The following is a 14,108-nucleotide window of genomic DNA, read 5'->3' as shown; positions in this document are numbered from 1 at the left end:
ATCAAGAGATTTTCTTGGCAAAGGAAATGGAATGGTTTCCCATTTCCTTTTCTAACTCATTTACAGATGAAGAAATTGAATCCAACAGGGGTAAGTGAGTTGGATAAAGTCATACTAGCTAGTCAGGATCTAAGGTTAAAAATGAACTCAGATCTGTTTGACTCCAACCTAGCACTCAATCCATTGCACCACCTCTGTGCCCTGTTCAGAAAAGTACAGTCCTTTTTAATGATCCAAGCTTTTTCATGTACCATGGTTTTAACATTGATAATCAGAAAGAGCCAAATATTTGGCTATGAATCATAGAGTAACAATTATTTCCAAAGAATCAAAATTACATTTCACTTAAAGAGTAACTTAGAGCTTTATGGTGATCATAAGTATAATTTATATTATCAATGGAAAATAGTTCATAAGTAAAATTAAAAGATAAGGAAGAGATATATGCCAAAAAAGCAGGTGAGTCAGTCACACAGAATGAACTGTAAAGTCTGTTCTCTGAGTGTAGACTGAAGCACATTTTTCATAGTATTTTTCTTGTTTTTTTTCCCCTTCAATATGTCTAATATGGAAATATGCTTTGTAAGACTTCACATGTATAACTGATAACATATTGCTTGCCTTCTCAATGGGTTGGGGAAAGGCAGGAGGAAGAGAATTTGGAACTCAAAAAAATTTTAAATGAATATGAAAAACAAAAAATCCCAAGAAAATAATGTTGTTGTTTTTTTTTAAAGAAAAAACTACACAAAACAGTAAAAAACAAATGATGTGAAATTATGACAACAAACTTGGTCCCAAGGAAGAGATCCTTATCCTATGTCCCTTGCAAAGTTGTATGAGTGGGACAAATATTGCACATATTTATATGTTAATGGTGTTTGTTCTTTATTCTCAAAGAGGACCATGACATCAGAGGTCATGACATATGAATGAATTGGATTTAGGTGAGGAAGGGCTGGGCAAGGTCACTTGCTTCACTTTGTTCTCCAGAGCCATCTGCGTCCAGTGGCAAGATATAGATAAGGATGACTGGAGATGGCCCTGGATGCAATGGGAGATCTTGATGTTTTAAAATAAAGGTCTTTGACTGAGGCAATGCCCATCAATGATTAACTAGGTAAGATATAAAGCAGAGAATGGCATCTTTCAGCAAGTATATATGTATGTATTTGTGTGTGTGTATATATACTATAATATATGGAGTATAGATATATGCTATATATAGTATAAGTATAAAAGGGATTCCAAGTAGTGAAGGAAATATGCCTAGTCAGTCAATATGCATTTAAGAATTTGCCTTGTGCAAGGCACTGTGCTAAGTGCTGAAGACACAAAGAAAAGCAAAAGATAGACCCTGCTCTCAAGTTCATGCTTATTAATTAAAGCATAAACAAGGATGTGCAAACAAGATACAAGCAGGACAAATGAAAGATAATCAATAGAGAAGTATCTATAATAAGGAGACTAGGAAAAGAAAAAGCATGTCTACTAGGTGTCAAGAAGTAATTTACATGATTTACAAACATTATTTGATCCTTATAACAATCCTGGGAATTAGGTGCTATGCTTATACTCATTTTCCAAAAAAGGAAACTGAGGCAGACAGAAATTGAATGATTTGCTTGGGTCACCTAATTATTAAGTATCTGAGGCTGAAGTTGAAGTCGGGTCTTGATGTCTGATTCCAAGCCTTATGCCCTTATAGCTTATTGATCGTGATAGACAGACAGAGAAGTATTGTTGATTTTTTTTTCTTCTATTTTCCCCCTTTTTCTTTTGAAAAAAAATTTTTTTTGATAAAAGATGCCTCTCCAGGGAGTAGTGGAAGGATATGGGGGGAAATGCAGGCCCTCTAAAAAAAGGATATGAATCACATCTATTTTTAAAAATGAAAAATCCCACAGCATGTTTGGGGGTTAGTATATTCTTTATGAAAGATATAGAAGATGGCATAAACCAAATTTGCAAGGATTGGGAAGATCCACAGGGATAGTCCGTGAGCTGTACCATTAGAGGTAAACTCCAATTCATGAAAGCATATATCCAATCATATAGCAATGAATTTGTACACTAATAATGAGGTAAATATTTATTTTAAGAAGAAAATTTAAGTAGAAGGGAAGGCTAATTCTTTGTGATGGTCAACTGCTCAAGCAAGACTTTCAGTTGGAGTTTCTCTTCTTCCATAAATATGTAATATAAACATTTAGGCTAAGTGAGTATAAATGTGTGTTTTTGGAGGCAGGGGGAGATGAAGATGACATTTTTTCATTTTTCATAAAATTTAAACATATTAGCCATAAAAATAGTATAAAAAAAGAAATCTATACAAAAAATTCAAAATATCTATATTCATTTGAAGATGACAACAATTAAACTGTTCAATGAGTTAGATCCTATGTCCTCTTCAGCAAACTTTTTTTCCTGTATTTTATTGTTTAATTTGTTGTAATCACCGTAATTTTTTATTTTGGTTCTGCATTCTTTTTTTTTTTGCATTCTACATCACTACATATAAGTCATATCATACTATTTTTGGCCTTTGTAGCTGATATTTTTAACATAACAATAATATATTATGTTGACAAACTATAGCTTTTCAGTATTCACCAAATTGAGAACAATAGGTTGCTGTCATTTCTCTGTTATTATATATGATGCTATAAATATTTTTCTAGTGAGAATTTATTTTTGTTTCCATTAAAAACATCCTTAGTGTTAGTAGTAGTATTTAATGGTAGAACAGCCATAAAGCTCTTACTCTATAATATCATAACTGTTTTCAAAATATTATAGTAATTCACAAATCCCTTATTAGTTTTACAGTGTTCTTGTTCTCAACTGGCCTGTCAGCACAGAATTTTATCATTTTAAATTCTTTTTCAATTTAACACTGCCAATCCAATAAGACTTGTAGGCCAAGGTGATGCTGGTACTATCAATTACTGCCAGAAGGCCAAGCAACAATGCTCCTCATGACTGCCTTAGCTTTTGAATGAGGGCCTAAATATTACTGCCCTCTCATGTCTATTTTTCCTTCTGTAATTGTTCCTCTTATGAACAGTTAAGAATTTTACTCTGCAGCTTTGACTAACTATAACATTCCCTTTTTAATTCATTTCTATTATAAATTTCATCTACACTTTTATACATTCAGATTATTGGCTTAATTGAAAGTCATTATGATAAAGCTTATCAAATATGGATCTCATTCTATTTTATCATAACTTTATCTAATTTTTCTAGCAGTTATTATCGAATATTAAAATCCTTCACTGTTTTTGACACTTAAATTTCTCAAACACAAGTCTATTATGTTCCTTTCATCTTAATTTTGCATTTTCTAATTTGTTCCTTCGGTCTACCCATTTCTTCTAGTTTTGATAGTGACCGAGTAAAGAACTTATCCATATGTATGTCTTATCAAGAGACAGGATGTCCCTAAAGTTTTAGTATAGTTTTAAGCAAACACATGCATTTTCATGAGCATGAAGTATATGTGTTCTTTATTTAAATATATACTCTGTATAGCTGAAAGACAATCTTCATCACCTCAATTTTTCTTGTAAGGGCAAGTTAACTCTAGGCAATCATAAATTGCTTTAATTTGTTGTGGGAGGGAGTGCCACAATATTCTAGGATTTGATGAAATCAATACAATATCACCTGGCTAACTGGAGCATCAGAAGATCCTTATCATCACTAAAAAATTCTTTACTTAATGTCATCCCTGGCCTTGCCCTATAATAGAGATAAACAAATCACTTTGATAGATAGTTAATCAGAGTTTGAACAAATTTATCTGTTTTTTATCTTTTAAGGAATTTTCATTCTCATACCTGTAATAGCATCTTAGGGAAGAAGAGATTAGCATTTAAGATAGCATTTCACTGTATTTAGTCAATTTTTTTTTTGCTAATTTATAAACAATAAATCTAAGGGACTCTTGTATTATCTGTACATTTCAGTCAATTATGTGACTGTAATTTCCATTCAATTCAAAAGCATTTAAGAGCTTCTATGCATGTGGCAGACATTTATCTGCTGGCTATTGAGAGCACAAAGAAAAAATAAAAAAAGAATTATTGACCTTATGGAGCTTAAACTCTTGTGAGGAAAAAAGTGATAAAAATATTATCTGCTATAGAAAATCACTTTATTTTTTAAAAGCTTTTCTGTTCCTTTCTCATACTTTAATTGTTCTCAATCACGTGTAGATATTAAGCTCAGATGATCAAGAAAGAATAAACATAAATATATAATACAAAAGATTAATTTTTATAGCTTTTACCATGGTTAATATTTGTAACAGCAATGTTGTAATTCAATTAACAAGTCTTTTTTCCTATATTTCTTTTTAAAAGTATTCATATACCTTCAGGAAAATAAAAATCTATCATCTGCATGGTCTCCTAATTCTTACCAGAGCATTGATTTGTAGTTTCTGTATATCCCACACTTCTGTATATCCCTGGCCTCACATATAGGAGGAAAAATAGATTGTCATGATCAGCACCAGTAGAACTGGGATCACAGCAATAATGACATCATCGTATCATTTTCCTCTTTAACAATAATTACTATGAAATGTTTGCTTGATCTTTATTTAGCAAGAGATTCTGACACCCTAGCTTGGTTTTTGTGTCCTTCTTCCTAGTGGCGATAATCTTAAATTAAAATAAGGAATTTGCGAAGTTATTTACTAAAACTTCGAATGTATTTGATACCACATTAAGTATATAAATTTTAGAATAATTAATTATGATACTTTCAAGAAGGACTGGGGAGATTGATCCTATGAAAAAAGAAAGGAATTAAAGAATAATAAAGTGCTAAATTATATAATACTGACATATCCAGAAGAACTTGAGCTAGAGAAGATTTTAAGGAAAAAATGAAACTTAAGATGTGCTGGCACGTATGAATGGAGTTTAGATAAATGAAGGAGAGAAAGAACATTCTGCATTTGTGTGGAGGAGATGGGGTGGAAAGAGAAGTATAGAGATAAGAGGAATAACAACATAAGAAAAAAACATATGAAAGGGATGACTATGGCAGACATTATGCTATCAATAATCTGAAATAAGATTGATTATGTAGAGTGAGGCAATATTGCCAAATGTCTTGAAAGCCAAGAAGGATAGTAATAATATCAAGGAGACTTATATTATTGTTGTCCTGACAAAGAGAGTGCCATGAGAATGTTAATTTAGAAAATTTCTCCTGGTATTTAAGACAAACAACATAAACTGAAAACAAAGCATCCAGCTTATCAAAGTATAATCTTGGCATGAGATGAGTGAGGGAATGGATTTGGTGGCAAGGGAAGGATTGAGGAAGGAAATACATCACCAAATGGAGATTTCAAAGGAACAAGACATGGTCAAAGATTGGATGAAGAGATAAAAGAGAAAGAAAAGTAAAAGATGATTCTAATATTTTTGGCTTAGAAAACTAAATAAGGAATACCTACATAGATTAAAAAAAATAATTCCATTTGACTACTGGCACAAAGAGGAAAAAAATCATCTATATAGTATACAATTTAAGCAGTAACTAGATCATAGTATGAATTTGAAATTGTCACAATTCCTTAATGTCACAACTTCTTAACTCATCATTCAATAAGTATTTCTTAAGTAATAGGTACCATGTTAAGTTCTGAGGAGAAAAAAAAAAAAAAACAACAACAACAAAAAAACAAAGTCAACAGGTCTTGCCCTTAAGTTATTTACATTCTAATGGTGGCCACATATAGATCAAATATAAGATAATCTTGGAAAGAAAGATAGGAACAGCTGGGCCTACTCCTGAAGAAGATGGTGCTTGATCTGAGTCTTTAAAGAAGCCATAGGTTTTAAGAGGCAGTAAATCTTCTAGTGATGATAATTCTATGTCTTTAATTAGACTGATACTTCAATGATAGACACAGTGTTACCAGATGTACACTTCCAGCAATTTTAGCTGAAAAACATTACTTCTGTTTTCAAGAACCCATGGTTTATGGAACAAAAATACATATATAGATAATATATATGTAAGATATAATAGATTAAAAAAAGTGTCCATAATTTCATTTAAATAAAATATTGAAAACTTTAAATTTTATTATCAGATATTAAAATTTGACTAGATGAAACAATTATATTCAACATTGTCCTTTTCCAACATCCATTTTTTAAAAACAACATACATTGTTTTCAAAAAGTTGCAAAAAGATATAAGCTATAAAAACAGAATTGAGGGTTTGTTTCAAATACATTGGAAATGTTTTTTAAGTGTCGAGAAATTTTTGTTCAGAATCATGGAATACCAGCAGTTCCATTACCATATCTGCACTTTATTTGCTAAAATTGAGTTCATGATTATGACAAATGATAATGACTTTGTGATAGCACACTCATTTATCTCATCTAAAATGTCCATAACCTTTGAACCTGAGATTCCCCTATTAGGAATATATATATCAAAAGACAAAGTTACCATCTTCATTGGAAAAGCATTATTTGTATTGCTGTATTTTAAGTTCAGAGAGAAAAGTAACATTTTATACTTTTTTATGTCATCTACAACGGGAGGGGGGGTATTAAATTGAAATAGAAAAAGAAGTAACTAAACCCATTTATAAGGATCTCTGCTGACATACTGATTCAGAAGATCACAAATTAGCATTATCTAAATGTCATTATATTTTTATTTAGTTAAATATTTGCCAATTACATTTTAATTTGATTGAAGCAATTCTCAGGAGTGATACAGACCATACTGCATGTTTGACACTATTGTAACATAAATTATAGCATATTTAATAAATATTTGCTGATTTGAATTATCAGAATTATTAACTATTAGCAGATAAAAGAATTAAGAAATTGAGAAAATAACAATTGGTATCAGAGCCAAGGTGAAAAAATGTTCGCCTCCTGACTCTTAATTAGTATTGTTTCTACTATCTCACTTGGCTTTTATTATATCCTGAGCTAGCTTTACATCTTATGCAAAAATCATATTTTTAATGGAAACTGTCAAAGCAAGAATTGTGTCTTTACAGGTGTTTATAAAAAGGAAAGAAGCCCAAAACAATAGTTGCAAATTCACAAAATTAAAGAAGTTTACAATCTTTTGAAAGCTAAATCACCACAAGAAAAACAGAAATTAATTCCTGGGAGACAAAAAAGAGAGAATTCCAAACAATTGGTTTTCCTAAAAAAAAAAAAAAAATATATATATATATATATATATATATATGAAAAACTACTGTGTGAATGGAATTGATTAAATCTGGATAACAAATGTTCAGACCTTACAAGAAAGATCATCTACAGTTGGAAAATGGATAAATTTCAGTGAATTTTTTTTGAATTCAGAAGATAACCTGCTCTTAAAGCTATGCTTTATTATAATAATTACAATTTATTATAATACCCTTGAGGTAAACAGAAAAGAGATTCATTTTCAAAGGTTTTATCCAAGTACTTCCATCCTGAGGCAAAAAGATCCTCTGAAACAGAGAGTGGGAGGGGTTGGGAAGTGGGTAATGGACATGACCTTAAAGTTAAAGGAAACAATTCATTTGAGCTAAGCTTGTTATTTGGCTTTCTCTTCTGTTAAAATATTACCTGTACACTTTGCTTTCTCCCTTTGTTTTTATGTCTTTTTTTTCCCCTTGGTTTGGAATATAGTTTTCCTTTAGTGCCTTTTATTTCTCATCCTTTCACTCACTTGGGTATGACAGCTACAAGAAGGGAGTGGGGGAAAAAGAGAAACTACAAAGACAAGTGGTTCCAGACTGTCAAATTTATGGAAGAAAAAAGAATGAAATAAAGTGGATAAGCTAGTATTTATAGACATCTTTTAAATTGCTGTATTGTTTCTGTGAAAATGAAGTAATTTTGCCATGTAATAGGTAAAACCTCCTATTCTCATACAAGACAAGGAAACTATTTTCCTGAAAGAATAATCTTTTTTATGTTTTAAAAAATATATTTTACAATACTAATACAACTTTTGAGATCCTGAGATCTGAACAGCTATGCATTTTTAAGTCTAAAAGAATTTTACTAACTTTAAGTTTATGAGTTATACAAACAGAAATGATTTTTTGATTCTTCTGTCAGAGATAAAAACAGAAGACTATTATGATGCTTGATACCTCAGACTGCTATTTTTCCAAAAAAAGAAAAGAAGAGAAATAAAGAACTATGTTTGTAGGATATTGTTATTTAAGTTAGGAGGGTTTGCAGATCATTTAATTTTTCAATGATTGAATAAGTAAATAAAATAGATAAGTCATTAACTAACTCTAATAACAAGTGATTCAGCATTATAGTATCCAAGAGTAAATGGAATTACAATCTATGTAGTTATTCATCTAGGAAGATTGGTCAGTTGTCTTTTATTTTTGAAGAGGACAAAAATGTCATCACTATGTTAAGAGTCAAATTATATTATGTCTGACTGTGTCTGATTAGACCAATATGAGCTTGAAATGCTCTTCCACAGGTCAGGCCCAAACAGTCCATGTGAACACTTGGGGTAGATTTTCTAGATTTGTGCATATCGCATTTCTCTTGAACTACTTCAATTCTTCTTGGCTCATACAGCATAACACTGATGAGGGGATGCATTGCTGGGTAGTCCTGTGTCAGTGTCTCTCATGATCATAATCAATTCCAACTGAGAATATCCTTGTATTGCTTTTTCTGACCACGAGGTAAGTGCTTATCCTGTACAGGTTCTCAATAAAATAGTCATTTTGGCAACTGTCCTTTGGCCAATCTACAGGAGTTATGTGCTTTGAAGTATTCAGGAAAATAATTGTATAGTTGAATTATGTGAAACTAGGTGAAAAGCATAATCAAGGAGGTAGTTGTGGGGAGGGTTCCAACATTGGTTAGTATCTTCTGTCACTTAAAAGAATTGGCTTTCTTCTGCGAAGAAAGCACAATAGAAAAGGGGTTCAAACCCTATGGGGCAATGGCAAAATCTGCTTAGAGAGAACAATCCAGAATGGATATCTTAGAAGTTTTGACTTTATGAGAAATACTGGGAATCTATTTTAGAGGAAAAGGGGCATGAATTTTGGTTCAAAGGAATATAGGCAGAAAGTAAGGATTGAAAATGTAGAGAGTGAGAGAAATCCTCTTTGAAAAGGAATAAAAAAATAAAATTAAAAAACCTCATAAATGAAACTATTTAAAGGGAAAAAGAAGATCTTTCTAATAGAATAAAATGGGGATGGCGATTAAATAAATAAAAGCAAGAAAAGGGAATGAATAAGTAAAACTACAAAGGGAAAGATGTAAATAAAACTGGAAGAGAAAATGGAGGTAAGGGGAAGAGAACCAATGAGAATAGGACTATCTTTTTAAAAAGCTATGGAAACATAGTACTGTGCTTACATAAGAAAAGAAAAAAAAAATTAAAGAACCAGTATTAGAGACAAATAAGGCAAAGCAGAAAACTAACTTCCATAATTTTAAATGTGAATGGATTAATCAATACTTTAAAATGAAAAAGAATGACAGGTTGAACAGGAAAACAAAACCCTGCAAAGTGTTGTTGCTTACAAGAAGCACATTTAATAAACAAAGAATATAAAAACCAAAACCGAAGAGATTGGAAAAAAAATATCATTAAATGAAGACAAGAGTGAAATGAATAGAACCAGAAGATCACTGTACACTTCAATGTTGTATGAAGATGTATTCTGATGGAAGTGGATATCTTCAACATAAAGAAGATCCAACTCACTTCCAGTTGATCAATAATGGACAGAAACAACTACACCCAGAGAAGGAACACTGGGAAGTGAATGTAAATTGTTAGCACTACTGTCTATCTACCCAGGTTACTTACACCTTCGAAATATAATACTTAACGTGCAACAAGAAAATGTGATTTACACACATATATTGTATCTAGGTTATATTGTAACAAATGTAAAATGTATGGGATTGCCTGTCATCTAGGGGAGGGAGTAGAAGGAGGGAGGGGATAATTTGGAAAAATGAATACAAGGGATAATGTTATTAAAAAAAAACATTACTCATGCATATATACTGTCAAAAAATTATAATTAGAAAATGAAAAAAAAGAAAAAGAAAAAAAAAACTTTCCTTCTAAAGGAAGCTTTTTCCAATTCCTCCTAAATTTCCCCTAAAGTGCCTTTCCTTTGTTGATTATTTCCATGATTTACTTGTTGTCTTCTTCCCATTAGATCATGAGCTCCTTGAAAGCTTTTCTTTGTATACTCAGCCCTTAAAACATTGGCACAGGATAGGTACGTAATATTTACTGACTGTTTTCTATTATTGTTATTCTATTTGTCTCAAACAAAAGTCCTAGGCTTTCTTTCATTGTCTCTTTGGCCCTAATCTTTGAAACAGACTGATAAAACATCAATTCAGGAACTTCCTCCATCCTCAAATGTATATCACAATTCATTCATGCCTAACCATCTTGTGTGACTGGCCCATCTTCTCCCAAAAGTCTGCCATAGAAGAGCTACATGATGTGTTATCTCGTTGCCACAATAAACATTAATCAAATATTAGTACTGAAGAGAGATATATCTTTCATTTTCCAAAAGATAAAACTGTCAAAAAAGATAAATTGCTCATGGAAAAAAAATCTCAAATCATAATTTTAATCACATAAAACTGAAAAGTCATTGCACAAAATCAAAGTAGGATGTAAACAATGAACTGGGAAAATCATTCCCATCAAATTTATCTGATGAAGATCTGACTCTCAACATATATAAAGAAATGATTCAAGTATGCAATAATAAAAGCCATTCCTCAATATGTACATGGTAAAGAATAAGCAAAGGCAATTTTAAAAAGAAAGGCAGCAAAGTATTAAAAATCCTATCAAAATGCCACAAAGCAATAATAAAAAGAGAAATAGAAATTAAAGAGATTCTGAAATTCTATCTAACAACTTTCAGATTGGCAAAAATGGCAAACACAATGCAAATTACAATGCTGGAGGAAATGTTAGATAATAAGCACACTAATATGAACTGGTATAATCATTATGAAATGTAATCTGGAATTATACACATAAAGTCACTAAACTATGAATACCTTTTTAATCCAGGGATACCCTTATTATGATTTACATTTTAAAAAGAGAAAAAACATAGGACAGGACCCATACATACAAGAATAATTATTGTAGCATTTTTTGCTACAGCAAAAAATTGAAAACCATGAAAAAGCTCTTCAATTGAGGAATGGCTGAATAAATTATGGGATATAAATTTAATAGGCTACTATTACAGCATAAAAAAATTAAAGGATGAATTTAAAGAAACATGGAAGGTCTTATGAACTGATAAAAAAGTGAAGGGAGCAAAAGCAGGAATTCAGTGACTACAATGTAAAGAAAAACAACAGTGAAAGACTTAACTCCATTCAATACACTGATCAACCACAATTAATGATAGAACTTGAAACATTCCTACCTTCTAAAAGAAAAGTAAAGAATTACAAGTGTAGTGTTAGATCTATGTTTTCAGAAATGATTAATGTATAAATTTGCTTGTTAAGGAGTTCTTTTTAAGTTTTGAAGTAGTTAAAATTGGGAGAAACAGGGTTATAGATACTCAAATGAAATTAATAGAAAGGCAGTTTTTTTTAACTCAACAATGCATTAAAAAAAGCATTCAAACTACAACTTAATGAAATAGTGTTCTTCATAAAATAATAAAAACTATGTAAATGAAACTATTTGAGCCAGATGTCCACATGTGAGATGTAAAAAAGAGAGTTATTCTCTTTTGTTTAGGAGATGTGTCCTCTGAGATTCTAATTAGATCTAAGATATTATGAAACTTGTACTTTTAAATTTTTTTAGTTAATACTGTAATTCTAGAATATAAATTTTGAGAAGAAACATTTTAGCTAAATTTTTTGATAACATTTCCTTTCTATATATTGTATTTTTTAAAAGAGAAGCAAAGAAAATAGAATAAGCTACAGAGATCCTTAAACTTTTTTTCACTTGCAACCCCTTTTTGCCCAAGAAATTTTTGTGGCCCCAAGTATATAGGTATGTAAAATAGGTATACAAATCAAACATTTTCTGATAAAGCATAACTTCACAACCTCCACATTCAGTTATGAGACTCCATGGAGGGTCATAACTCACAGCTGAATAAGTTGAGATATAGAAGACTCAAGTTTTCCTGACTTGAAATTCTGTTTCTGATAGTTAATTAGTGTGTGAGCTTTAGAAAATTACATACTCTCTGAGATTCAGTTTTTTTTTTCCTCAATAAAGTGATAGAGTTTTTATTAAATGCCCTCTAGATCTTTTCTTTTCTAAATCTATGATTCTATGACTCATAGGAAAGTCAATTGCCCATTATTAGAGCTTTTCAAACAAGTATTAGGGTTATAAACAGAAGTTCTGAATCCAAATAGATCTAAGATTAAATGGGTACTCTATTTAGTGTAGAGTATTACACTATGTATTAGAAACCTACATAGAGAAGAATGTAGATCAAACTGTTTTATAATTATGAATTCCTATACTATAAGTTCATTAATAAATACATACATATTAATATAGATAATGCTAGTTAAAAAACAATGGCTCACAAGAATCATGAGATTTCTTCATAGAAAACAGGTTTAAATTACCAGCCTAACTCACAAGGCTGATTGGAGGATCAAATATGATTATTTCTTTTTTAAGTATTATATAAATTTAAATATGGGCAGCTTAGTGGCATAGTAGATAGATTGCCAGGCCTAGAGTCAGGAAGACGTGAGTTCAAATATAGCTTTACACAATTACTAGCCAGAGTAACCCTCACCACATCATTTAACCCTATTTGCTTAAGTTTTCTCACTTGTAAAATGAGCTAAAGAAGAAAATGGCAAACTATTCTAGTATCTTTGCCAAGAAAACCCTCAAATGGGGTCATGAAAGCACTGGATACAACTGAAAATATTGAAGAACAAAAAGGTAAACAATATATTTAATTATGCATTCTAATTTGCAAACTCAGATTGCAAGACTAGAATATTATAACTGATTTTGTGACTGACTTTTAAGAATGATTAAGATTAGACTCCTGAAAGGAGAAGTGCATCTATTCTAGTATAAGCAATCACACCTGACAAGTGACCTTTGAATCCTTGGGGATCTCTGGAGTAATTGTAAGAAACACATGAAGTCATGTGCACACCCAATATTGCCATTCTGTCACTGTTTCTTCTCAATGGCTTAATATCAATGAGCACTAATAATATATCTATTATCAGTTAGTGAGATGAAAAAGTTATAATAAACAAGAATCATTCATGCTAGAAAAGGCTCTTATCATCTTCACAGTATGTCAGCTGAATTCCAGTATCAATTCAAAATGTTTGCAGTGATTAGTCCTTCCATTCATGGACATGCCAAATCTTCTGACTAGAGAACTTAGACATGGGAATATAATGTTGGAATATACAATGACTTTTGAGACATACATGAAGGCAAAGAAGAATACTCCTAATCCTGTTTACTAGCATCTCTGACAAACTGAATCGATTCCAAGATCCCTGACCAGCTCTGAAAGCTTTATATATGTAGCTCTGAGGAATGAAAGGATGTCATAGACATAGTAAGCATCATAACTTCTTAACTATTGGGGTCTGACATACCGTGACTGTTTCAAGTTTCTTTTTCACTTTCTTCATTCTCATAGACATTGTAGCATCATAGATAAATTGATCAGTGGCAGATGCCACTGTATCTTGCACTACTGAAGAATTGTTAAAAATCATTGGGTTTCTATGTGTTCCAGTTGTTGTGAGTGATCCATTGAAATCTTTGACCATTTCAGCCTGCTGCTGTGCGACTAGAAAAAAGTTGACTTAGATTAATGATCATATAGCACATTCAAAAATGTTATATTTTATTAAACACAATGAAAGCTTTTTAAATAATGTCATATTGTAATTTTAAATTAATATAGGTTAACATGCTAAAATTTTAAAACTTGTTCTTGTAGCATAATTATTTTTATTAAAACATTTTACAGATCAGAATTTAATTAAAGGTTACCCAGGTATATAATTGAGCTTTTAAATTTGAGGAAAATCAGA

The 14,108-nt window shown here is 31.1% G+C and overlaps 1 protein-coding gene across 1 annotated transcript in view; it reads right to left on the bottom strand.

The window, feature by feature from the left end:
• The window catches only part of AHI1 (Abelson helper integration site 1), a 227,732-nt gene that overhangs the window by 123,523 nt on the left and 90,101 nt on the right, over positions 1–14,108 (bottom strand). Inside the window, 1 exon segment of the mRNA XM_074309767.1 lies at positions 13,665–13,861. Coding sequence (XP_074165868.1) covers positions 13,665–13,861 — 197 coding nt within the window.

The sequence above is a fragment of the Sminthopsis crassicaudata genome, chromosome 4 (genome assembly GCF_048593235.1).
Source record: "Sminthopsis crassicaudata isolate SCR6 chromosome 4, ASM4859323v1, whole genome shotgun sequence".
NCBI classification, from domain to species: Eukaryota; Metazoa; Chordata; class Mammalia; order Dasyuromorphia; family Dasyuridae; genus Sminthopsis; species Sminthopsis crassicaudata.
The sequence above is the reverse complement of the archived record's forward strand: the minus strand, read 5'-3'. Positions and strand labels throughout refer to the sequence as shown.